The 24,515-nt window shown below is 30.7% G+C and overlaps 2 protein-coding genes across 2 annotated transcripts; both read left to right on the top strand.

The window, feature by feature from the left end:
• LOC109334014 (plastidic ATP/ADP-transporter-like) lies at positions 560-3,915 on the top strand. Its single transcript, XM_019569589.1, has 5 exons — positions 560-1,486; positions 2,277-2,531; positions 2,626-2,769; positions 2,869-3,216; positions 3,422-3,915. Exons 1-5 carry the CDS (start codon positions 704-706, stop codon positions 3,698-3,700), a joined length of 1,809 nt encoding a protein of 602 aa, XP_019425134.1. The 5' UTR covers positions 560-703; the 3' UTR covers positions 3,701-3,915.
• Positions 10,265-14,068, top strand: LOC109334006. Its single transcript, XM_019569582.1, has 2 exons — positions 10,265-10,511; positions 10,620-14,068. The coding sequence occupies exon 2, from the start codon at positions 10,776-10,778 to the stop codon at positions 13,917-13,919; it is 3,144 nt and encodes a 1,047-aa protein (XP_019425127.1). The 5' UTR covers positions 10,265-10,511; positions 10,620-10,775; the 3' UTR covers positions 13,920-14,068.

The following is a 24,515-nucleotide window of genomic DNA, read 5'->3' as shown; positions in this document are numbered from 1 at the left end:
TTAACTAATGTGTTGAACTACGTAATTTGTAAACTCCTAACAAACTAAACCAATTTGAGCTGATAAGAGAAATAGTTTTCACAAATTCAAATTGAATCGAGTTTGAGATGAAAAAATAACTTTAAATGAATTTTTTAGTGTAAAATTTTGAGTTAAGCAAATTCTTATCAATTAAAAAATATGAACATTATTTTTGGTCTCTCATATATAGTAATTTTAATTATATTTACAATTCTTTAATTTTACTTTTAATTGAAATAATTTATCATTAATCATGTTGAGTAATAATCATAATTCTTTTTTATTAAAATAATATAACTAATTATATTTTAACAGAATTCTTAATATATGTATAAGAGAAGAGGCAATGCATTATAAAAAAAGGTGTGAATATAGTAATTTGTTGATAAAAAAATATTTTTGTTAAATTAAAGACTAATAAGAGGGTTTATTTCCAAATTTGTGATCATTTATAAATGTGATGTGTTCACCAACTCTTCTCAGGGTTCAGTACTTTGGTTGATTCTCTGACAACTGACATATGAGAGAGTAACATATACTTACATGTGCATCTTGTTAGAGCATTATTCTTCACCTACTTAATCACCTTTTCTCTCCTCTTTTGTCTCTTTTTATGTTCTCTTCTTGAACTAACCAGATTACTGGTTTTTTCTTCTAAGGTACCCCTTACATATAGAGACACATGGAGGCTGTTTTTCAAATCAAAGGGTTTCTCTCTCTCCCTACTAACCCCAGAATAAGGGCTTTACACCCTTCCCAAGGGTTAAAGCAAAGATTTTTATCACAAAAAACCAAAACTGTTGATGGGTTTTCTTCTTTATCTGTCACCAATCATGGGTTCCAAAAACTCCATTCTTTTGCTTCTTCAAAAGTTGATGTTTTTGGTCCAAAGGAGAAAATTTTATTCATCTGCAAGGCTGAAGCTGCTGCTTCTGCTGCAGGTGATGAGCAACCACTGCTTGGAGAAGTTGAGGATACAAAACCAAAGTTTCTGGGTGTTGAGGTTACAACACTTAAGAAGATTATACCACTTGGTTTGATGTTCTTTTGCATCCTTTTCAATTATACCATTCTAAGGGATACCAAAGATGTGTTGGTTATTACAGCTAAAGGGAGCAGTGCTGAGATTATACCATTTCTCAAAACATGGGTCAATTTTCCTATGGCTATTGGATTCATGTTATTGTATACAAAATTGTCTAATGTTTTGTCTAAGCAAGCTCTTTTCTATAGTGTTATTCTTCCCTTTATTGCCTTCTTTGGGGCATTTGGATTTGTTTTGTATCCTCTTAGCAGCTATATCCACCCTGAGATGCTTGCAGATAAGCTTCTCAGCATCCTTGGACCCAGGTTCCTTGGTCCACTTGCAATTCTGAGAATATGGAGCTTCTGTTTGTTCTATGTCATGGCTGAATTGTGGGGGAGTGTTGTCATTTCTGTGCTTTTTTGGGGGTTTGCTAATCAGGTAGTTTTATTTCTTGAATGATAGTTGATTTGATTTTGTGATAGTGTATCTTGGTATCAGGTTATGATCTATATAATTCTGATTCTAATTATCTTTTGTTGGATATTCTACTATACATAAATGAGCTTATTCCATAATCTATATGCTGCTTGATCCTGGTTGGATGTAATTTGGATATGGTTGCTCATTAGGATGGGCTATTTGGATTGTTTAAATTTCTGTCTATCGATTATATTCTTTGTTGTCATTTGTATGCTGGTTTCGATTCATTTTCTTCTAATTTGCATGTTTGTGTCAATTATGCTGTCTCTTCTGGTAGTTTTGCTGTTCTGACATCAATGAGTAGATTGTGTTTCTTAAATAATATGTTTAGTCAATAGATTTTTTGTGGAATTCATATCAGCAAAAAGAAAAGAAAATTTCTTCAACAGATATATATTTCAGTTTTGGGTCTGTTTTCATGAATGGAAATGGCATATTGAGTCATGCATGTGTCTATAGATGGAATTGAGACACTATTATTGCTTAATCTCAGCTGATGATGTTGTTGGGTTTTTAAATAGTTCGTATTTGGTGTCCCGACTTAGCATGTGCATGGTACTTGTTTCTTTTGGCAGGGTAAAATGTAAAATCAATTTTTATGTTACCCAATTTTAAACTGCTTTATTCAATAAACATGGTAATTTAGATTGAATGCAGAAAGTATTGTAATGAATATAAAGCAGGAGGATATATATGATGTATGAGTTTCTTCTTCTTTCTAGGAAATCTAATGTCCCTTTTTATGCAGATAACTACTATTGAGGAAGCGAAAAAGTTCTATCCATTGTTTGGACTCGGGGCCAATATAGCCCTTATATTCTCTGGCCGAACAGTGAAGTACTTTTCTAATATGAGGAAGAATTTAGGCCCTGGAGTTGATGGTTGGGCAGTCTCTCTAAAAGGAATGATGAGCATAGTTGTGATTTTGGGATTTATAATCTGTTTCCTCTACTGGTGGGTGAATAAATCTGTTCCACTTCCTACACGTAGCAAGAAGAAGAAGGTATTAATCTCTTGAAAGACAACTATATTTCCGTGTGTATAGTTTATAACTTGAGAGTGAACTTACATCTTTTACCTTGTTATGCATTTTACAGGAGAAGCCCAAAATGACTACAATGGAGAGCTTGAAGTTCTTGGTATCTTCACCGTATATCAGAGATCTTGCGACTTTAGTGGTTGCATATGGAATAAGCATTAATCTTGTTGAGGTTACATGGAAGTCTAAGCTCAAAGCTCAGGTAATATAAAAAGGAAGTTGCTTTTGTCATAGTTTTGGTTTCATTACTTTCTATTTCACTCTACACTTTTTTCCTTTCATTAACCTCTAAACTGTGCAGTTTCCTAGCCCGAATGAGTACTCTTCTTTTATGGGTGACTTCTCGACCGCAACCGGAGTTGCTACATTCATAATGATGCTTCTAAGTCAATTTATATTTGACAAATATGGATGGGGAGTTGCTGCTAAGATCACACCTACAGTTCTGCTTTTGACCGGAGTTGGCTTCTTTTCTCTTATATTGTTCGGAGGACCCATTGCACCTATTATCGCAAAGTTCGGAATGACTCCACTACTAGCAGCTGTATATGTAGGTGCCTTGCAGAACATATTCAGCAAGAGTGCTAAGTACAGCTTATTTGATCCCTGCAAAGAAATGGCCTACATACCCTTGGACGAGGATACAAAGGTTTGGTTTCTGTTTAGTATTTCCTTTCAAATAAACGTGGTTTCGACATTTTAAAACCACTTTTCAGACTTGTAGTCGACTGTAAAATAGCTTCTCATTTTACATAAATCACTCTAGTTAACTACGAAGCCTGATTAAACCGACCCTAAATTTAAAATACTCGAGAACATGCATAAAGTTGTTAATAATTCTGTTTGTGTTGTAGGTTAAAGGAAAGGCAGCCATTGATGTTGTCTGCAACCCATTAGGGAAATCTGGAGGTGCCCTCATTCAGCAATTTATGATCTTAACCTTCGGTTCACTCGCCAATTCAACTCCATACTTGGGAGGAGTGCTTCTGGTTATTGTTCTTGCCTGGTTAGCAGCAGCCAAGTCATTGGATACTCAGTTTACAGCGTTGCGTCAGGAGGAAGAACTCGAGAAAGAGATGGAAGATGCTGAAGTCATTGAGATACCGGTGGTGGCCGAAAAAATTGAGGGTTGAAACGGTTCTTCAGCAGCAGGTGACTACTGAAGTAGTCCTTCTGAAGCATCAAGTCATCAAAATAATTAAAACTATACTCATTACTGTGAAATTTACATTACAGAAAAAAATAAGTAGAACTGATGAGAACAGTGGTAGGTGAAACTATTTGGTTTAGGTTATACTGTTATGCTTTATAGAATAAGTTTGCTACTGTTTTTGTTCAAGCTACATCATTCTTTTCCCCAATTGATGAAATGAGATGAGATGAATTTTGTCACTCTTATTTGATTACTGTTTATAGAATTACATTTATTTTTCTATGAAGGAAATAACTTTTGTAGTTTATATTTTGTACTGTATAATCTTGAAGGGGGTTTAATAGGGAGTTATGTGCCCAAAATCTTGCTACGGATTTTGAGTTTGATAACATCCTAATTGTATTATGTGTAGGATTTAACAGCTCTCACTAAAAAAACATCTAAATAGAGGGTCAATGAGGTTTGAACCTATAACTTTATGCAAAATTAAATTATGCTTCATTAAATTTTTGTCCCTCAACTTTTGTTTACATGCGAAGTTCGTTTCCGAATTTTTTCTGACGATTTTGGTCTTCAAACATTTTCGAATATGCAACATTGTTTAAGGATTAAAAGTGCGTGAAAAATGTTTGGGGAGACAAACTTCATAAGTAAAAGTGGCCCACTAAGGCCATGTGTGATTAAATTTGGTATTTCTTTGCAACTTAAGCTTGTGTCATGGAATAATTAACAGAATAATTAATTCTTTCTCCTCTCTCTTCCCACTCTCCTAAATCCTAAATCATTCTCTCTCAGTTTCATAACTATTCTATTCTTTTAAACTCTATCACCATCTTAGTCCCATAATTCCAAGTCTTTTTGTTTTACTTAGTAATGTTTTAACTTTGACTAATCAATTTTAGAAGTGAAAAAGTTTTGAATAATGGGGATTGAGATGATAATGAGATTTTGGGTTTGGAGTTATGTGATTTGGGGTTGATGAAATTGAGAGACTAAGATATATGAGTTTTGTTTTTGTATAATCAATAATATTCAGCTTTGTTAATAGAATATATGTGAGTTTAAGAGAGAATAGAAAGAAGGAAATAAATTTGTATTTTAGGATTTTTAATATTTCCAGGGTCCAAATTTTATAAAAATGAATGCGGAAAAGCAGATCTCATAATTAACTGCTACCAACCCAAGAATATCATTCCCTTACTTTCTAAAATAATGCTTTAATTATGTATAAATATTTATCCTAAAAAATGTATATATATTACTCTCATAAACAAATAAGACAAGCTCACTTATGAGTTATGAGAACAAAACGTGTAGGGTATCATATACAAACTTAAACAATTATGGTAAATGAAAATAATGGCCCCATCTCTGCCTAAATAATAAATTTTAGATTACAGATTACTACATTTTTCAAACTTTTAACTTTATTTGTAATTTTTGGCTTATTACCATTAAATGTATGTTGGAACATGGTTTATAGAAGTTATTAGTCGAAATTTTTTGGTGTGAAATTTAAAAAACTCTCAAATATCATATAAAAAAGTTTTGAAAAAAACAACTATGAAGTCTCACCTGAGAGAGACGAGGAGTTTGGAAAAAAATCTCATGTTATAAATAAAAGTCTCATCCCTTCGTATTTACTTATCCTAACTTGAATACACTTTCATTCAATTTTTTCTTTCTCCCTCATATTTTTTGTCGATGCATTTTGGGCAAACTTCTCCTCCATTCTTTCCATGGTACCAAAAATTGACACATGCAGCCAAATTGCAGAAGTTTTGAGAACTGACACTGATAGTCATTATTGGGGAAAATAATTGGCATAAGTAGTCATATTGTGGTAAAAGAATTGGCACGGATAGCCATATTGTGGGAATTTCGAGAATTAACACTAATAGCCATATTGTGGTGGGTGTACTCCAGATCTGGTTCTTATAGCGCGGCAAGAATTCGATAACAGAGATCTGAGTTGTTTTATCCTGGGGCGGCATGGTTCATAGTCTGCTTGCACATTTTGGGCAGTGCTACAAAATGTCTTAAAGAGAGATCTAGTTGTAACTCATCCAATAGTATTATTTCGTGTCATTTAGAATTATTGCAAGCTACGATAACAACTATTTTAACAACTATGACCAGAACAAACCATTTCGGTTTGACGGGACAAATTTCAAACGTCGACAACATAAGATGAAATTGTTCCTCACTCTGAGAAATGTTGCATACATTCTGAAAATCGATATCCTAGTGGTGTTAGATAAGGCTGAAAAAGAGGAAATGAATAAAGTAGTTATTAATGTAGTTCTCTGAAATGAAAATGATTATTTGTATAAGAATTTCATTTTGAATGAGTTGTCAGATGATCTCTATGATTAGTACAGTCCATACAAGTCTGTCAAATTAATTTAGTATGCACTTGAAAAGAAATGTGTTACTGAAACTAAAAGTATGTTGTTAGTCGCTATCTCAAGTATCAAATGACTGGTAATAAATCAGTAGAGTCTCCGTCCTACAAGATACATAGAATTGCTCAAGAAATCATTTTTGATGGTATACTCCTAGAGAGTTAAACTCACAGAGCATATGAATGTGTATTCATTGGGTATGTTGTAAACAACAAGGCGTATAAGTTATGTGACATTAACGTAAAAGTGATCATTGAGTCTAAATGATGTTGATTTTAATGAAAAAGAAATTCCCATTTAAATTTAGGAATTGTGGGGGCACATCAACTAATCACATATGTGATTAGAGATAATGATAAAAAATGAAAGGTTTGAAATAGAACCTAGAAGAAGTAAGAGAACAACAACTGCTAGATAGTATAGACCTGATTATATGATCTATATGTTGGAGGAGAATCCATCAACTTTCCAAGAAGTTTTGACTTCTTTGTATCTTGATTTGTGGCGAGAAGCCATAAATGATGAGATGGACTATCCATAGTCTAACAAGAAACAAACTATTTTGGCTCAATCCACTATGGATGTTGAGATGATAGCACTAACAACGACTAATGAAGAAGCAAGTTGACTAAAAAGTTTGTTTACAGACATTTCCCTATGGGAAAAACTGATACTGGCTATGTTAATCCATTGTGATAGTACTTTGAATATTACAGAAATTGAGAATCACTTTTGTAACAGTAAGAAACGACAAATTCATCGTAAGCACAACACTATTAGAGGGTTATTCTCTACATGACTGTTAGAGTGGATCATGTACATAATGAGAATAACTTAACATATCTTTTGACGAAATGACTTGCTAGATAGAAAGTCCATAATACCTCTTAGAGTATGAGACTATTGCTCTTAGAACGAGGATAACTCATGATGGTAACCCGACCTAACTAATTGGAGATATAAAGAAATAAGTTCAATGGGTAATAACAAGTTGTGAAGTGATATGAGAATGAACATGCTATAAAATTATGAGAAGCATGATTCTTGTTGCATATGTAAAGATGAGTTAAACTCTTAATGAGATCTATACTCCAATTGGAGTGGAGTATCTAGGCTATAGGAGTACTCTTGATAGACTCACATATGTGAATATGGAAGTGGGGGATGCTTCCTATGAAATTTTGGGGCATAAATTTCTAGAACATTCACTATACTAGGATAGACGTGCATGACCTTTAACACATGAGCTTTACAGAAAACACATTTGAAAGGGTTGTGTGTGGTTTAATGCTGGAGAAAGAGTTCAAGACTACGAGTCACTCTAGTAAAATTTGGATCTTACTCACTTTGCAAAGGTTTAAGTCGCATGACACTTTTGTTTATGCACAAACTTACTGAGACCACAAAAATTCTCGGGAGTTATTTTTTTAATTTGAAATGGGGGATTGTTGAAACATGGTTTGTTGGAAGCCATTAGTGAGAACTTTTGGGTGTGAAATCTAAAAAACTCTCAAGTCCCACATAGAAGTGTTTTGAAGAAAACAACTCATAAATCCTACATGAGAGAAATGAGGAACTTGGAAAAAATAATATGTTATAAATAGAAGCATCATTCCTTCATATTTACTTGCCTCAAGTTGAATGCATTTTTATTCAACTTTTTCTTTCAACCTCATATTTTTCGCCGATGTATTTCAACAAACTTTTCCCCCTTTCTTTATGTGCTACTAAGAATTGGCACAAACAACCAAATTGTGAGAATTTCGAGAATTGACAGTGGTAGTCATTATCGATGGGAAAAAATTAGCACAGGTAGCCATATTGTGGGCATTTCGAGAACTGACACTAATCAGATTTTGGGAAAACAATTGGCACGAGTAGCCATATTGTGGAAATTTCGAGAATTGACATTAATAATCATATTGTGGTGGATGTATTCGAGATCAGTTCTTACAGTGCAGTAATAATTCAATAACATAGATATGAATTATTTTATACCGAGGATGGTGTGGTTGATAGTTTACTTGCACCTTTTGAGCAATGTCATAAAATGTCTTAAAAAGAGCGACCTAATCATCAATTAATCTATAAGTATTATTTCGTGTCATTTAGAATTGTTATAAGCTATGATAACGACAATGTATAACACTTGTGCTGTCTTCTGAAGAGTCTTTACTCTTTGGGATATGAAATGGAGTGTGCACCTAACTACTTTAAGAAAACATGATGATTACAGTGTGTCCCGAAAATAATCTATTTTGCTATATTGTTTTTTCAATTCTTTTTATATATATTATTTGTAGTAAAATTTTGAATAAAAACCACAATAGTATTTGGATTTGAAAGACTAACCAGATCCAATGGACAACAACCGGTACTTCTACCTCAAGTGTTCATGACTGAGTTCTCATTTCCTATTTAAATAAGTATAGTGATGGGAGATACTACTAAATTTTTATGTTTCATAATATGTTAAATGTTTGATTTTTGAGAATGAAACTTGTTATGAAAGACAATTAATTATATCAAAATGAATTAATTTCTTATCCATAAGGTGAAAGATACTTTTGATCATATTAAAAAAATACAAGAAATATGTTAGAAATTTTGGACACTAAATATGAATATCATACAAAAAAAAATTTAATTTAGTATTCATAGGACTAGTTAATGAAGTTATAGTAATAAATGGAATTATTGTAATTAAACATATTTGTCATATAAAAAAAATATCCAAGCAGATTTTGTAAATACATTTAAAAAATTTAATGTTAATGAGATTAATTACTAACTGTTGTTCTAATGAGGTTCATTGCTGTCTTCTTATTTCTGTTGAGTTCTAATGAAACATCAACAAACCAAGAAATCAAGTTTTCTTTTAAATAAATCTAGACTTTTCTAAATGTCAACATCTTTGTGGTACATGTAACATGTCACTCTTCTTCATTAAATCCTCATATTCTTAATGATTTTCATGTTTCATTGCAATCGTGGTTTTACCATTAATTTACATAGAGCTAGTAATACTTTTATCATCTAAAAGGAATGAGACTCCTTTCTAATACTAGAAAATGGAGTTGTATAAAAAATAAAAAAAATATAAAATGAAATGTTACTTGTATCTTTGTGATTAAAGTGACCTTAAAACTTTAAAGAAAAATAAATTCTCTCCCAAATATTAGAGATGATCTTATTACATCTAAAACACCTTGAGATATCATCTCAAATGACTTCTGATGTGGTTCCCTTAAAAAAATGAACTACACCTTAGGATATCATCTCAACATGGAAGGTTTTTGATATGGTTCTCTAATGAAAATGGATTACTTATGGTACCTTAATCTTACTCTTTGTAATAGGTGAATAGGCATTTAAAAAAATTGAAAACAATTTCAAATTTATAGGTGATGTTATTGACTTGAAAAATATTTTCATATTTTTTTAGCGGATGTGATTGGCTTGTCGAAAAAACATGACTAGAAAAAACGAGTTGTGGGAGAAGGTCATAGGAGAAAAGTGTGGAATTGTCATTTTACACTTAACACCTAACCAATTAAATAGTTTCCACTTAATAAATTGATTAGTTATTATTGCTCATCCAATCAAGGGCAACTATAGGTGGGGTCGTTTTTAATGGTAAGCGCCTCCCCACATATTTTTATTTTGGATTTAATATATATAAGTTTTTTACACCGATAATACATCAATTTTAAACTCTTTTATTTTATGATCCCATAATATTACATTATTCATTCAAAATATTTTTATTAAACAAATAACAAGAATAATTTTTTTTCCTAATAATGTAATATATTCTCATTATATCATTTATATTAATCATTATGCTAATAGTAATACAAATAATTGTTGAATGATTTATTGACTATATACTTAGGCCAACAATTCATAAACATTACATTGATACTATATTTTAAAGAGTGATTCATTTATGCTAAGTTTAAGTTTTTTAAACTTACTTCACATTTTAATAATTAATTTTAAGGATTTGAATTAGTGGTTAAATCTAAACCATCAATTTTATATAATTGATGATCAGAAAAACAAACATGCATTACACCAAATACTATGTAATACATTATAATCTAGGCCATGGAATTTTATCAAGTAGCTGTGGCTTCGATTATATAAAGAAAATAAAGTTTGGATCTGAAAGTGAAACCATACCCACCCAACAGCTACTACTTCTACTTCAAGTCTTAACTCTTCTTGTCCTATTATCTTCACCTCCTCAACATCCATTTTCTATATCCAAATCATTCTCCATTTTTTCACAACACTCACTTTAACTTAGTTACCATTAACAAACATCAATTTCATTAAAAAAAGCAAAAAACTTGAACTATGACCAGCTTCAGTTTCATTCAGGTTTCTTCCTTTCATTCTTGTTATGTATACATGTTCTGTCTTTTTTGTCACACTTAGTAAGTAGTACTTTGAGTTTTGACTTTTTATGATCTTATTTCTTCTTTGTAGATCTTATTCCTATAAATGTGATCTTCACTTGGTAGTTGTGTATGTAATGAAACTTGATTTCCTATTGAAATTTGACAAGGAAATGCAATTGGGTATGCTCAAGTGATTGGATTTTCAAGTGAAAGTTATTGACTTTTTTTGTGGGTTGGAGGAATTATGAAGTTTTCATTTTCAGCTATGATTGCTCTTTGGTGTGTTTGTGGCATGTTGGTCATTGGTGTTTCAAATTCATATAACCCTATGAGTAACCCTTTTTTAAGGAACTCTCAAGTAACATATAAATATGATAGAATTGGTGAAGTTCAGAAACAATGTGTGTCTGTGTTATCTGCTTCATCTGAATTGAGATCTGAATATAGTGGTATGAAAGGAGAACTTTCCTTTGTTAATGGAGATTGGATGCAAGATGGAGGTAAATTTCCCATAATGCCATTTGATGATGCTGGAAAAACATTTGGGGGGTTTTCTGAAGACCACACTCCATTGAAGTTAGTATCTTTTCGGGTAACTGATGTTGATCACGCGCATCGATCGAAGAAATCGGTCCCTGTGAATGGTGTCATGGTGATAGATATTACTAAATATGGTGGTTTTGTGGACAGTGGTCGTGATGGTAATTTCCAGATATGGCCTGGTCATTCTCAGCTTTCGATTACCTTTCAAGGGCTTTACACCGAATCAAAGAAAAATGGTGGGGAAAGGGTGTTGTGTTTGCTGGGGGAGACCATGCTTCCGACTCGAGAAGCTGATCCTGCCAATCCATGGGGCTGGATGAAGAATCCTGGTGAAAGACCTTTGTCAGAAGATGATCTAATCCTGCTAGTTCTTCGCTATCCTATGACATTCACATTGACAAATAGGATTATCAGAGGCGAGTTAAGAAGTTTGAATCGCGAGTCAAATACTAAATACTTTGACATGGTACACATATCATCGCAGTTGGGAAAGTCAGCAAAGTACACATTCGGATTGCAACAAACTGTATCCAAAGCATGCAATCCATACCCATATAATGACAACATGACAAATGTTGGTGGCATTGGTGTCTATAAAGGGGCAAGGTTCTGTGAAATCCTTGAAGAAATTACTAGGGAGCGACCGTTGAATGTTGTGCCGAACTGGAGATGCAATGGTACAGATGATTTCTGCAGTAGTTTAGGTCCCTTTATGTCAGACAAGGAAATCAAACTAACAGATGGAGGCTTTCAAGATGTCAAACTCTATATGCAGAATGTTATTTGTGATCAAGCAGGTATTAAAGGTAATACGGGTTCTACTAGAGTTTCTGCAGTTTTTAGAGCAGTTTCTCCTTCAGAGAGTCGGTTTACTGCAGCAGGAAGATCTGGACCGAGCAATGTTTCGCTTGCTGCCGAAGGGATCTGGAAGTCTTCTAGTGGACAGCTTTGCATGATTGGTTGCCTTGGATTTCTTGATGCAAAAGAGAGTAGATGTAATACTCGGATCTGTTTGTACATACCGACCACATTTTCGATAAAGCATCGCAGTGTTATTTTGGGAACTTTGTCTCCTATTGATAACAGTAGTGCCTTCTTTCCTCTATCATTTGAGCAGTTTGTGCAACCCTCAGAGCTCTGGAACTATTTCAATTTCATACATCCAAATTACAGTTACTCTAAAACTGATTTGGCTGGCACTGTCCTGGAAAAAAACGAGCCGTTCACTTTTACAACTGTCATTAAGAAATCGTTGCTAACGTTCCCCAAACTTGAAGATAATGAGGCATTCCAAGAGAGTCTGTCTCTTCTTTCAGAAGATCTCACTTTTCATGTCGCAGGTTTTCTTGATCCTTTGCCTGATAAAGTCCAGGACACAAGAGTTGACATTCAGATGGAGATTCTCTCGGTTGGTCCCTTGTTTGCGCACAACCGGTATGCTCGAAATGGTTCAACATGGGAGCAGGAAACACCTTATCATGCCAAAGCTGAATATACCGAAAAGCAGCTTCTTATAAATGTGTCTGCACAACTCAGTCTCACTGGAAAAGGTTATGGTAATTTTTCTGTGCTTTTTCTTGAAGGCCTTTATGATCCACATGTTGGAAAGATGTATCTAATCGGTTGCAGAGATGTGAGAGCATCATGGAAGGTCTTATATCAGAGCTATGATCTTGAGTCTGGACTAGACTGTTTGATAGAGGTGGTTGTGGCTTATCCTCCAACGAAAGCTCGGTGGCTAGTTACTCCCACAATTAAAATTTCTATAGAAAGTCAAAGGGCCGACGATGATCCGCTTCGGTTTAACACAACAAGGCTCCAAACTTCTCCAATTATATACCGGAAGCAACGTGAGGATGTCCTCTCACAAAGAGGTGTTGAAGGGATTCTTCGCATCTTGACGCTTTCATTGGTGATTGGTAGCATTTTAAGCCAACTGCTTTATATAAAGGACAATGTTGATTCTCTTCCATACATATCTCTTGTTTTGCTTGGTATTCAAGCTCTTGGATATAGCATTCCACTTATCACAGGCGTAGAAGCTCTTTTCAAGAAAATGCCATCTGAATCTTATGATGTGTCATATAATGAACTGCAGAACAGTGAATGGTTCAATGTAATTGATTACACTGTGAAACTGCTTTTGATTGTATCATTGCTGCTAACTCTGCGGCTTCTTCAGAAAGTGTGGAAGTCTCGCATCAGATTGCAAACTGGTACTACTCCTTTTGGATCATCTTATGTCCCGAGCGATAAATTGGTTTTTCTTTTCACCTTCATCATGCATCTGATTGGCTATGTAATTGTTCTGATAGTTCATGGCACAAAGTCTAGAGCAAGGACACATTTGATTGCTGATGAACATTCTCGATCGCTGCCGGTTTGGGTAACAGAATCAGAAGAATACGCAGGTCTCATCCAAGACTTTTTCTTGTTACCTCAAATTATTGGGAACTTAATTTGGCAGACTGATTGTAAACCAATCAGAAAATTATATTTTATCGGTATCACTGTGGTCAGACTTCTTCCTCATATATATGATCTAATTCGAGCGCCCGCACCAAATCCTTACACTTCTAAGGACTCCGAATTTATCGATCTGAGTTCAGATTTTTACTCGAAATTTGGGGATATTACCATTCCTGTGGCTGCAGTTATTCTTGCATTCATAGTCTATATTCAACAAAGATGTAGTTATGAGAAGCTGAGTCAGATTCTGACATTTCGACAGTATCGCCTTCTCCCGAGTTTCAGATACGAGAGGTTGAAGTCTTCTGAAACTGAACTAGTATCTGGTGTCAATGTTGGTGCTGCAAATGAGAAAGAACAAGTTGATGTAGAATGATGTAAGACACTTCAGAATTATTTACACAAGCTGTTGTAAACATACATGAAAAGTTGGCAAGAGTTTAGGTAGATGTATTATTATATATAAGAAGTTGACTTGCATACAGAATAATCAAGTGAACATTTTGCTGATTTGTTCTCTGCTAATGTTATGACAACTCCTTACTTGTTGAGCTTTAACCAGAGTAGGAGATAAGGTTTGAGGATGTTTATTTATTTTGGTATTGGTAACTTCATACAATGAACATAACTTACGATAGAGCATTATGGCGTCGTTCGATCTATGTAGCTAATACCACCTAGTGGGATAAAGGCTTGGTTGTTGTTATATTGCGAATTTCATACAAGAAAGTTTAGGAAGTTTAGTCAAGCAGAAAAATTACATAAGCTAAAGGATATCATACACTGTTATGAAGGTAAGGACTTCTGCAATGTTTGGATAAAACTGTCGGGTTGGTCTAGTGGTGTAAGACTCTGCTAGATCCTAGATAGAGCAAAATGTCAGGGATTTAATTCTTGTGAGCGATATTTATTGGGAGGGATAACTACACACCTAAAAGGGATTAACTTCTTACTCATAAGGTGAGAGGATACATTGTAGGGTGTGTGAATTGTGATGCATATAAGCATGTAATAATTTATTGCTTTTCCTATGTCTATGATATATGTTAGGTGACATGACATCACAAACTTTAATGTGATGTACTTCTAGCAATGCACATGCTTTGTAGTACTATTTATATCTTTGAAATTGTGTTCCCATGTTGTTTCATGCGAAGCACAGATTCGCCAAATACCCTCGCATGTCGGTGTCCGACACGTATCCGACACGGATACGCTCAGATTCGCGAAGGATACGTGTCCATAGAGTATCCAAAAATAAAAAAATAAAAAAAAATATCAAGACACGTATTAGATTCGTTTTCAATAAAATATAGGATATATAGATTCGTCTTCAATAAAATATAGGATATATAGATTCACTTGTATGATAAGATAGATTTGTTTTCAATAAACACTCACTTATTTAAAGGTCACATCATACCAACTTACCATCACACCACATTGACCCTCGAATAACTGGTACTTTCCGATCTATAACGTCGTCGGCCAGTGCTTAGTGTTACTGCATCTATCGTCATAGGTATGTTGTGAAGAGCAGATAGAAAAAGACTTACCTTTCTTACTTCTTAATTTCTTTTTGCTTAGTATGTTTATAAAGAGAAGAGGATGTGTGAGTATTAATAGAGAAGATAAATAAAGGGCTTACCTTTATTTCTTAACAGAGAACAGAAGAAAGAGGGAAGGAGATAATATTTTGATTTAGATTTATAATTTTATCATATTTTATGTATTTTTTTATTAATTTATACGTGTATCCCTGAACGTATCGTATCCTACATTTTAGAAAAAATGCTTGTCCACGTATCGGATACTTATCATATCCGATACACGTATCCGTATCTGTGCTTCATAGGTTTCAGGTAGAGGGTACCATCAATTTTATGCTATTATTGGCTACATGAAAACCATAACCAAATTTTGTTGGTATGATAAAGTTATCTCTCAGAGTCAGTATTTTATTCTTCTAAATTAGGAAATCTTTTAAATGTTCATATAAGTTACTAAGGGAGGGTTGTGGACATTAGTTATTTATTTCCCTCTCCTCATTTAATAAAATTTGCAATAAAGTTAAAAAAAAGGTACTTTTTTTTATTGTAAGGTGATATTTTTTTTTGGGTACGTAGTAAGGGGATATATTGAATACATGAAGAACTTATAGTTTCTCCACAAAATTTTCTGTATGAGTTGGTATACTCCTACACATTATTTCACATTTATACCCACTTGGGTCTTGGAATTGTGGGCCTTTTTACAGTGTGGCCCATTTGGATCTAGCCCATGTGGGCTAGGGCTAGGGGTTGGCCCATTTGACAGATCAGAGGCAGTATAGTGTTAGAAAAGAAATGTGGGAGTCATGTGTAGCAAATTAGGATAGTGTTAGGACTAAGGAGCAGTGGCTAATCTTCATCTTAATTTTAGAGAGAAAATAATATTTAATTACAATTGATAATAAAAATTAATTGATTAACTATCAAACATAAATATATATATATATAAATAATCGTTTCAAAGTTTCAAAATAACATATTAATTCTAAATAATATTAATTAACAACTAAAGATGTTAAAGAAAAATGTACATTTATTTAAAGTGTTATTTTTCATTTTTTTAAAGACTTAAACTCATCAATGATTGAATCAGAAGTAAAAATTTCAGTTATTACCTTTTAAATATAAATCATCACGTTGTCTGTAAGAAATTCATCTTGATTAATGATTGAATCAATGTATGATATAATAGAAATTCAGAGTATATCAACAAAGTTTATGACTATACTTCAATATGGAGTAATGATATTGCAATACTAAAACTAAATTGAGAAAATAAGAATATAGAATAAAGAAAGTATTGGTGAAAATTACTTACAAACACTATATGAATTCATTAGTGATGTTGAGAATCATGTAACAATTTTTTGTAACAAAAACAAAATCAAATTAAAAAATACTCTCTCAATAGTGCAATGTTGATTTTTGTTGTGTTGTTGCACGCCTGCAATATTGTGTGACTTTGTGTTACAATATCTACATAATATTGAAATCGTTTGCCAGCCTTGATGAATTAAGTTTTAATTTAGACACTCATTTGTGAGTAAAGTAAAGATTATAATAAATGATGTAAAATAAGAGAAAAATATGTTCACAGTATATCAGTTTTATATATTATCATTATATTATTTACTATTCATTTTTTTAGAAAAAGTAATCAAAATGAATTATGTATAATATAATAATTGTGTATAAATCTTTATATTGTTAGTGCATAAATATTATACTTACAAAATAAATATATTCAAAAAACTATACTAAGGAGCACATTTTTTATACGCATTAATGAAATACCAATAGGTCAGACAAATGGGTGATAATCTTCTCTCCTACTAAAGAAGGAAATGCATGAAAAATTAAAGAAAAAAATAATATAACACTTTTATTCTTTAAAAATAACATAATAACATTTTTACCTTTAAACACAAAAATAAAACTAATAACTTGTCTCTTCAAGTACTGAAGAAAATTCTTTTCGCGTATTCATGTAGGGTAATCAATGAAACTCATGATTTAAGAATAATGATTCTCTCTTGTATTTAAGAAGAAAAATCTTGCTTTTACTTTTAAGTTTTAAGATAAAATATTAATCATTATAAATGAAAGATAAAAATTATTATGTGGTGTGAACTTGTATACAATGGTTGTGTGATACCAACCATATATTTGTTTAGGACCATTTAAGTTAGAAGAAACTTTTGATGGGTGCTTCTATTTTGATTTAACTCATTTTCTCCTACTTAAGTATGAGTATTAAATTTTATTTGTTAGTTTTTTTTGGTAGAATTCTTTGTTAGGGTTTTGATGTAAATGTTTTGCGAAGATGTGATTCCCAGGAATTAAATCATTGATTTTTTGGTAATTTTAAGATCTAGTAGAGCCTTACACCACTGGACCAATACATTGTTAGTATTTTTTTAATGAAATTTGAAATTACAAGTTCCAAATTGTTTTGAGAGTTCATTTATGTGTTAAGAATATTGATTTATGAACTTTTTGGCTTTGGTAATCATTGTTATTAATTGGGTTGTAAATCTAGAAATACATAATTGGTTATGTGATTTGCTTAAGAATTTCATAGAGGTTAATTATCATGACTTGTTAATTAGACATAATGAATTAAGATAATTTGTAGATTTTGGTAAGACCGATTCAATAAAGAGTTAAGCTTAAATCAATTTTAGGAATTTAACCTTCATAATTTGATGAAATATGATCTCTAGCTCTTTTATCTTGATTTCTTTTAAATAAAATATAAGACATGTTGAGTGTAATGAATTATAGTAAATTAGTGTTCTTCCATCATTTATTTATATTACTTTATTTAAGAGTCAATGATAATTGAAATGAATAATAAATAATGCACTAACAATATAAAAAATCTTACACTGTCGGTATATACATATTTTTCTCATAATTGTTCGCTTTCCTTTATATTTACTAAACTTCTCTCATGTGACTTACTTAATATTAATGAGGAGTTGATGATCAACAATGTGTTGATCTATTGATGCAAAGCTCTGTTAGATTTCCAGAAAGACTAAAATGTTAAAATTTTAATTCCTGGGAACAACACTTGTGGGAGGGGCAGTTACACAACTCGAAAAATATTAATTCATTACCATAAGATGAGATGGCAGTCCCAAAAAAATATGGAGTTGATTGAGTAATGCAAGACTTCATTAATCTTAAGTATTATTATAAATCATCCTATAAATTCTTATACCAGAAGAAAATCACATATGTCACAAGGTGATAAATGATTAGTTTATAAATATGTCACTTTATCATAGGTAAGATGATTTAGTAAGAAAATATAACATTACTCATTATACAATATCAAAAATTGATGTTCAGTCTTTTTTTATAATGAAATATTTGTGTGTTATAAATATTACGCACACATTTACCAATAAATTGTTTATCCAGTAATGTAAGATCCTGCTAGATTTTCATAATGACTAAAATGTTAAAGATTTAATTCTTGTGAGTCCACTTATTGGAAGGGACAATAACGTATCCAAAAATAATTAGTTTCTTACCTCAAAAGATCAAAGAATACCTTTAATAATACAAAAAGTATTAGAGACACATTTAAACTTAGATTAAATGCTAATAGAATGGAAGCAGCAGCATTAATATAACGGTGTGATGAGTCTTATAATCATATATTTCGTCCGACCTAATTACTGTACTTATTTTGCTTTTTCAATAAATTAAATGTGTGAGCAAAGTGGCAACAAATTAGTCGTGTCACTCTCACTTACGGACAAAAATTTGCTTTAATTACTATATTGACAATAAATAATGTAATCACTTCAAGTTATTCTTTCATTTGTAGATGAGTTTTTAAAATGTGCACAAATAAAATATGAAAAGTAAAAAAAAATAGATAAATGTAATTCGATTTGTTTAAAAAATTTATTAACTTAGGTTATTCAATAACATGATAAATCTTATTGACCAAAAAATTAATATTATTGATGAATATAACCCGAATCCACCCATATCCAATACGAGCATAACTATATTTAAGTTTGAGTTCTTTTTTTAAACTCGTATGCGAATCTTCCTAAACCTGCATATATAATAGTAAAATTATTATTTTATAGTAAAGTTTAGAGACTGAAACGAATTTAAGTTGATGAATCTCGAAATCCAACATGACTAAATCTAATGTCATTATATCCTTAATTCCTTATATGAGAAGCAATCACTTGAATCACAAGAGAAGAGTGAACTATAGTGAAAATGATGGTAGTATATAGTTTAAGAAAAAAATATGATGGCGTAATAATAATGAGAAAATATAGTAAGAGTCATGAATTTGCAAAGTGGTAATTCCACCGATAATTGAATGATGCAGTTGAGTTCTCCATTGCAACAACTGAAAGAGAAGCACCTCATCAATGTTTATTTTCTCCTTAGTCATAGGATTCAATGTCAAAAAGAACCAGCACAACATTTATTTGTTAGATACATCATTTACCGACAAACTATACTGTTTAAAGGTATATAGATATTAGGATAATAACTCGTATCATTTACATATTCAATATATTATATTTGGAGATAAATATATTTATAATTTTTAGTGCTATAGTTAAATATATTATTGATTGTCTGTACATTAGTCTTTATCTATTTTAATCCTTAACCCACTCTTATCATATAGGCTTCATTTATTAACTTTGTACTAAAACTCGTGAAATAAAGTGATCTGTAGATAGATAAAAAATATGTAAAGTTAAATATAATACAACCGACAAAAATTATTACTAATGATAAAATAATAAGAATCCATATCATAAATAACAAAATATAAAATGTAAATAAATTTAAATAAAATGAATTTAATTGAATTTTAAATAAGATAATATTCAATCAATCTAATTATCATATTAATTATTGTGGATCATATGAGGCAGATACACGGCAAGGGTTGGCTGTATAATGTTAATGAATTAATGTACACGTCTTGCTTATAATAGGTAGTTAGTTTGAAGTTGGATTTGATATATTAAGGTTTGCAATTACATTTAAAGTGTGGCAAATAGATTGAAGATATCAATTAATGCATTTAAAGACGTATACAACACACATGCTATATTTCTTTTATGGCTTATACAACCATTTCTTTCAATTAAGTATAACAACATAAATTTAGTACCTCAAAAATTGAAAAATCTAAAATGGTTCTAATTTTTTTAAATGTTATTAAATTATTCTTTTTTCTAGTCAAATAATTCATATTAAATATTATAAAACATGCTACAAAATGATTAATTTAACTCGCATTTCAATTTTTTTGGGATTATTTGAAAATTTTAATTTTTGATAAAAAATATAAGAGAGTGAAACAAATATTTACTTATATCTTTAAAGAAACATAAGAATCAAAATTCAATTTTTTTTAACCATTGCATTCTTAGCTTCTCATATAATCTCTTCACTTGAATTAAATTCAATTTTTTTAACCATTGCATTCTTAGCTTCTCATATAATCTCTTCACTTGAATTAAACTTCCAAATAATTTCTTACCTAATTTTTTTCCAAAGAATTTAGTATCTCATCTCATAGGCTCCTAGATTCCACAAACCTTTTTCCACCCCACATTCACATAAACTTTTCCAATTTGTAAACTAATTGTCAATAAGACAATAACACATAACAAAATTTATATTTACATCACCTGCACTTACCCAAATTAAATAATCACACACATTATAACTAAGGTAGCTGTACATTTTAGATTAAGATAGTGTTATCTTATATACACATAGTAAGGCATATTATGAGTAAGATTCCAGCATTTATGTAATATGTTAAGAAAATTATTCAATTCAAGAGAAAAACTTGTGTGAAATTATTTACATAGAGAGACAATCAATTAAACATTAGAAGCATATTAAATTTTTTATCTTATTCGATACACTAAAACACTTAATTCCAAAAACATTATTTTGGATAATATAAATTTATTTGTCTCTAAATATATATGATATGTTATATATGTCTCTTAATATAAAATTAATTATTCAGTTTAATTGAGTAATTAATTGCCTTATTTTATATTTGAAAATTGTAGCATTCATTACATTATCTCATTCTTGTACGATTTGATAATTATATCAGACAGGTAAATAATAATAACAAAATTGAAAAATATCAGTCAAAATCAGTAAAACAATATTATATTAGTAAAACTAGTTTGCTTGTGATTTTTTATTTATATTTTTTCTAAATAACAATTAAGAATGTTCAAAACTTAAACCTTGTAATTATTTGCAACATATTCAATCATCATTCAATAATTGATTTATATATTACAAATAATAATATTTATATTTATAAATTTATTATGATATATATAACTTAACCAATATATGATTTAATCACTGAATGAATCCAGTAAGTTAAACTAGTATAACACCATATGAATACTTTAACTGATATGATAACCCATATAATATTAATTAATAATAGTGAAATAATCACCCAAATTCAAAAAAAAAAAAAAGAGTAATATATACCTTGAGGGTTAGTTTGGGAGTTGGATTTTGGAGGGGAAGGGAGGGAAATGGAAGACTTGAGAACCATGAAATACACTTGTTTCATAGCTCCCAAGCCTTCCCTTTCCCCCTTTTCCCCTCCAAAATCTAACTCCCAAACTAACCCTGAGAGATGACTAATTTCATTGAAGTGATGAGAAAAATGTACCTTTGGATGACTCATTACAAATGGGTAACTTACCTCAAGTAGTGTATTTACATTTTAAGAAAATTGCTATTTCCAAATTCAATTAAAAACTAAGAAGCTTGTGCTTTAAGGAAGATAGAGAATCCAATGACTAACACGGAAGAGAAGCAGTAGTTTATAATGGCAAATGAATTTTTATGTCAATAATTTATATATACAAGATATAAATTCAAAATTTGAAATAATTACCACCATCATTCTATTTTCCTATTTTGCCCTTAATATTTTTCATTTCTAAAGTAAAATCATATAATCCCAAATAACAATAATTAATACATCTCAATTTAAGTTGAATATTATAATAAATACAAAATTATAACATAAAGTATATCCAATAAAAAACATTCCAATTCTCTAAAATAAAAATACAAATTTAATACTTAATATCATAAAATAAGAATGCAGATCGGCAGACACGAAGTGTCTGTCGGCACACTAATATATATAAAGTCAAAATTACAAATAACTACTATAACATAATTTTCCACATTTCAAAATTACCCTTTTGTAACTCCTCCATTAATAACTATCATAAACTTCCAATATTACTTTCTTTTTTTCACAATACATCATTATTTTTCATACATTTTTTATTTTTATTTTTTCTTACATCCTTGGTCTCTATTGAATTTATATCTAACATTTCTTATATTAAGTTATTTTTCTTTAAAGAATATAACACAAAAATGATACGTATTAGAAAAACAAGAATACGGTTTGATAGACATGAAATGTCGACACACTAATAATAATAATAATAAAAAAGGGGAAAGTATGAGAGAAAATGTAATTAACACCATAGTTTTTCCAATAATGCTAAAAAAGAGCAACTAATTAATTGAATCATAGGAGGACATTTTGATTTATTGAGACTCTAAAATGTAAATGACATCTATTAATTGGTATGACATAATTATAAAGTAAATTCCTTATTTTTTTTAGTACAATCAATATGGCAGATAAATTTCCTATTTTGAATGGAGGTAAACTAATTAGGGGTTGGAATGTGTTAGAGAACAAACTTCTTTTTGCAAAAGAGGAATCTGTTAGAGAACAACTTTGTTTCATGTATTAAAATAATAAGAAATTTTGATTTATTGAAAGAGAATAATGAGACTCTTAACAACAACATTTCACTAATTAACAAATTGCTAAAATTCAACCTTAATATTGAGAAACACAAATTTAGAATCAAATCCTATATTAACCCCAATCTATGCTATCAGAATCACCGAAAATGATATGCATGTACTTCACCTTAAGGGTTTTGAAGATTATTTGGATAAACAATCGTATTAGACAATATTTTCAATGAATCAAAAGTTCAAGTTATACGTAGAGAGAGTCATTGAGATTGGAATAGGAGTGAAGAGTTTGTTACTATGAGAAGATGAGAAGTCTTGAGTGTGATGGAAGAGACAAAAACAATTTTATGGATTATGTAGTGATTAAAAGTAGATACAAATTTTATTTAGTGCATCAAAATGGGTGAATATAAGAATGTAAGGAGTAAATTTGTATAAGATAACCAATATTGTATTTGTGACCAAATTTTTCATTCTCCATCTTAGATTTTCTTATAAATTAATGGGGGAGTAATAATCTTCCTCAAAGGACCATTATAATATCTTTACTTACTAATCTTCATCAACAAGTAACATCTACTAATGTTTTGTGTTCTTAAAGTGCTTAAATTCATCCTATACATATGTTACCTGTGACCACATTAGCAAACTAAATGTCCCATACTATTGTAGTCTAAACGTGCCATATTCTTCTATCTTCTTTACCAAAATAGAATACAACTTGTACAAACTTGCTTAATATATTTTATTGTTTTAAGAGCATAAAAGTTGAATAATTATGTGATAAGTTAAATACATTATTGCCTCGAAAATATAAAAAAAACATTCATTATGTGAATTCAAATAATCAAACCTCGATAATAATTACATAAATTTCTACTCCTTCATTTTACCAAAAACTTTGCCAATAATACTTTTTAGAGCGATGAGTTAGGAGAATTTAGAAATACTTATTTTAAATGGTCATATTATTTTAGACTATAAATATGTATATTAAAAAAAGAAATAATGGAATGGTTTTATTTTTTTTGGGTATAGTTTTAGTTTAATTCTTTAGAAGTTATAGAATAAATTTTACAGATGAAAATAAAAGGAGGAATTTGATAATGTGAAATGAAGATATCATTTGGTTGGTGTGAACCTTATTTTTGGTAAAAAGGATGGCCCCCATGTGGCACATGAAGAAACATGTAACCTGCTTTGTTCTCTCTTTGACTTTTGTTTCACACCTATTTTTTATTCATTTATTTATACATATATAATATCTCTATTGCATATGGAGTTTCACATAATATAGTGTAATAATCTGTTTTGACCATACTCTCAAACCTGAAACCAAATCAAACAAAATTGAATTTTTTTTTTTATTTTGTTTGAAATTGATTCACATGATTTAATTTACTGTTTCAAAATTTCTTAAATTATTTAAATCGAACTGAATTATAAAGATTATTTCATCTTAATTAGATTGTATTTTTAAGATGTAGCCTTTTTTAATATGATTCACTAATGAAATACTATTACTTCAAACCTACAATTTCAATTTTAACCTTAACATTCAACCCTTATAAACTCAT

Source organism: Lupinus angustifolius, chromosome LG02, assembly GCF_001865875.1.
Source record: "Lupinus angustifolius cultivar Tanjil chromosome LG02, LupAngTanjil_v1.0, whole genome shotgun sequence".
NCBI lineage: Eukaryota > Viridiplantae > Streptophyta > Magnoliopsida > Fabales > Fabaceae > Lupinus > Lupinus angustifolius.
This window is presented reverse-complemented; position numbering and strand designations above follow the sequence as displayed.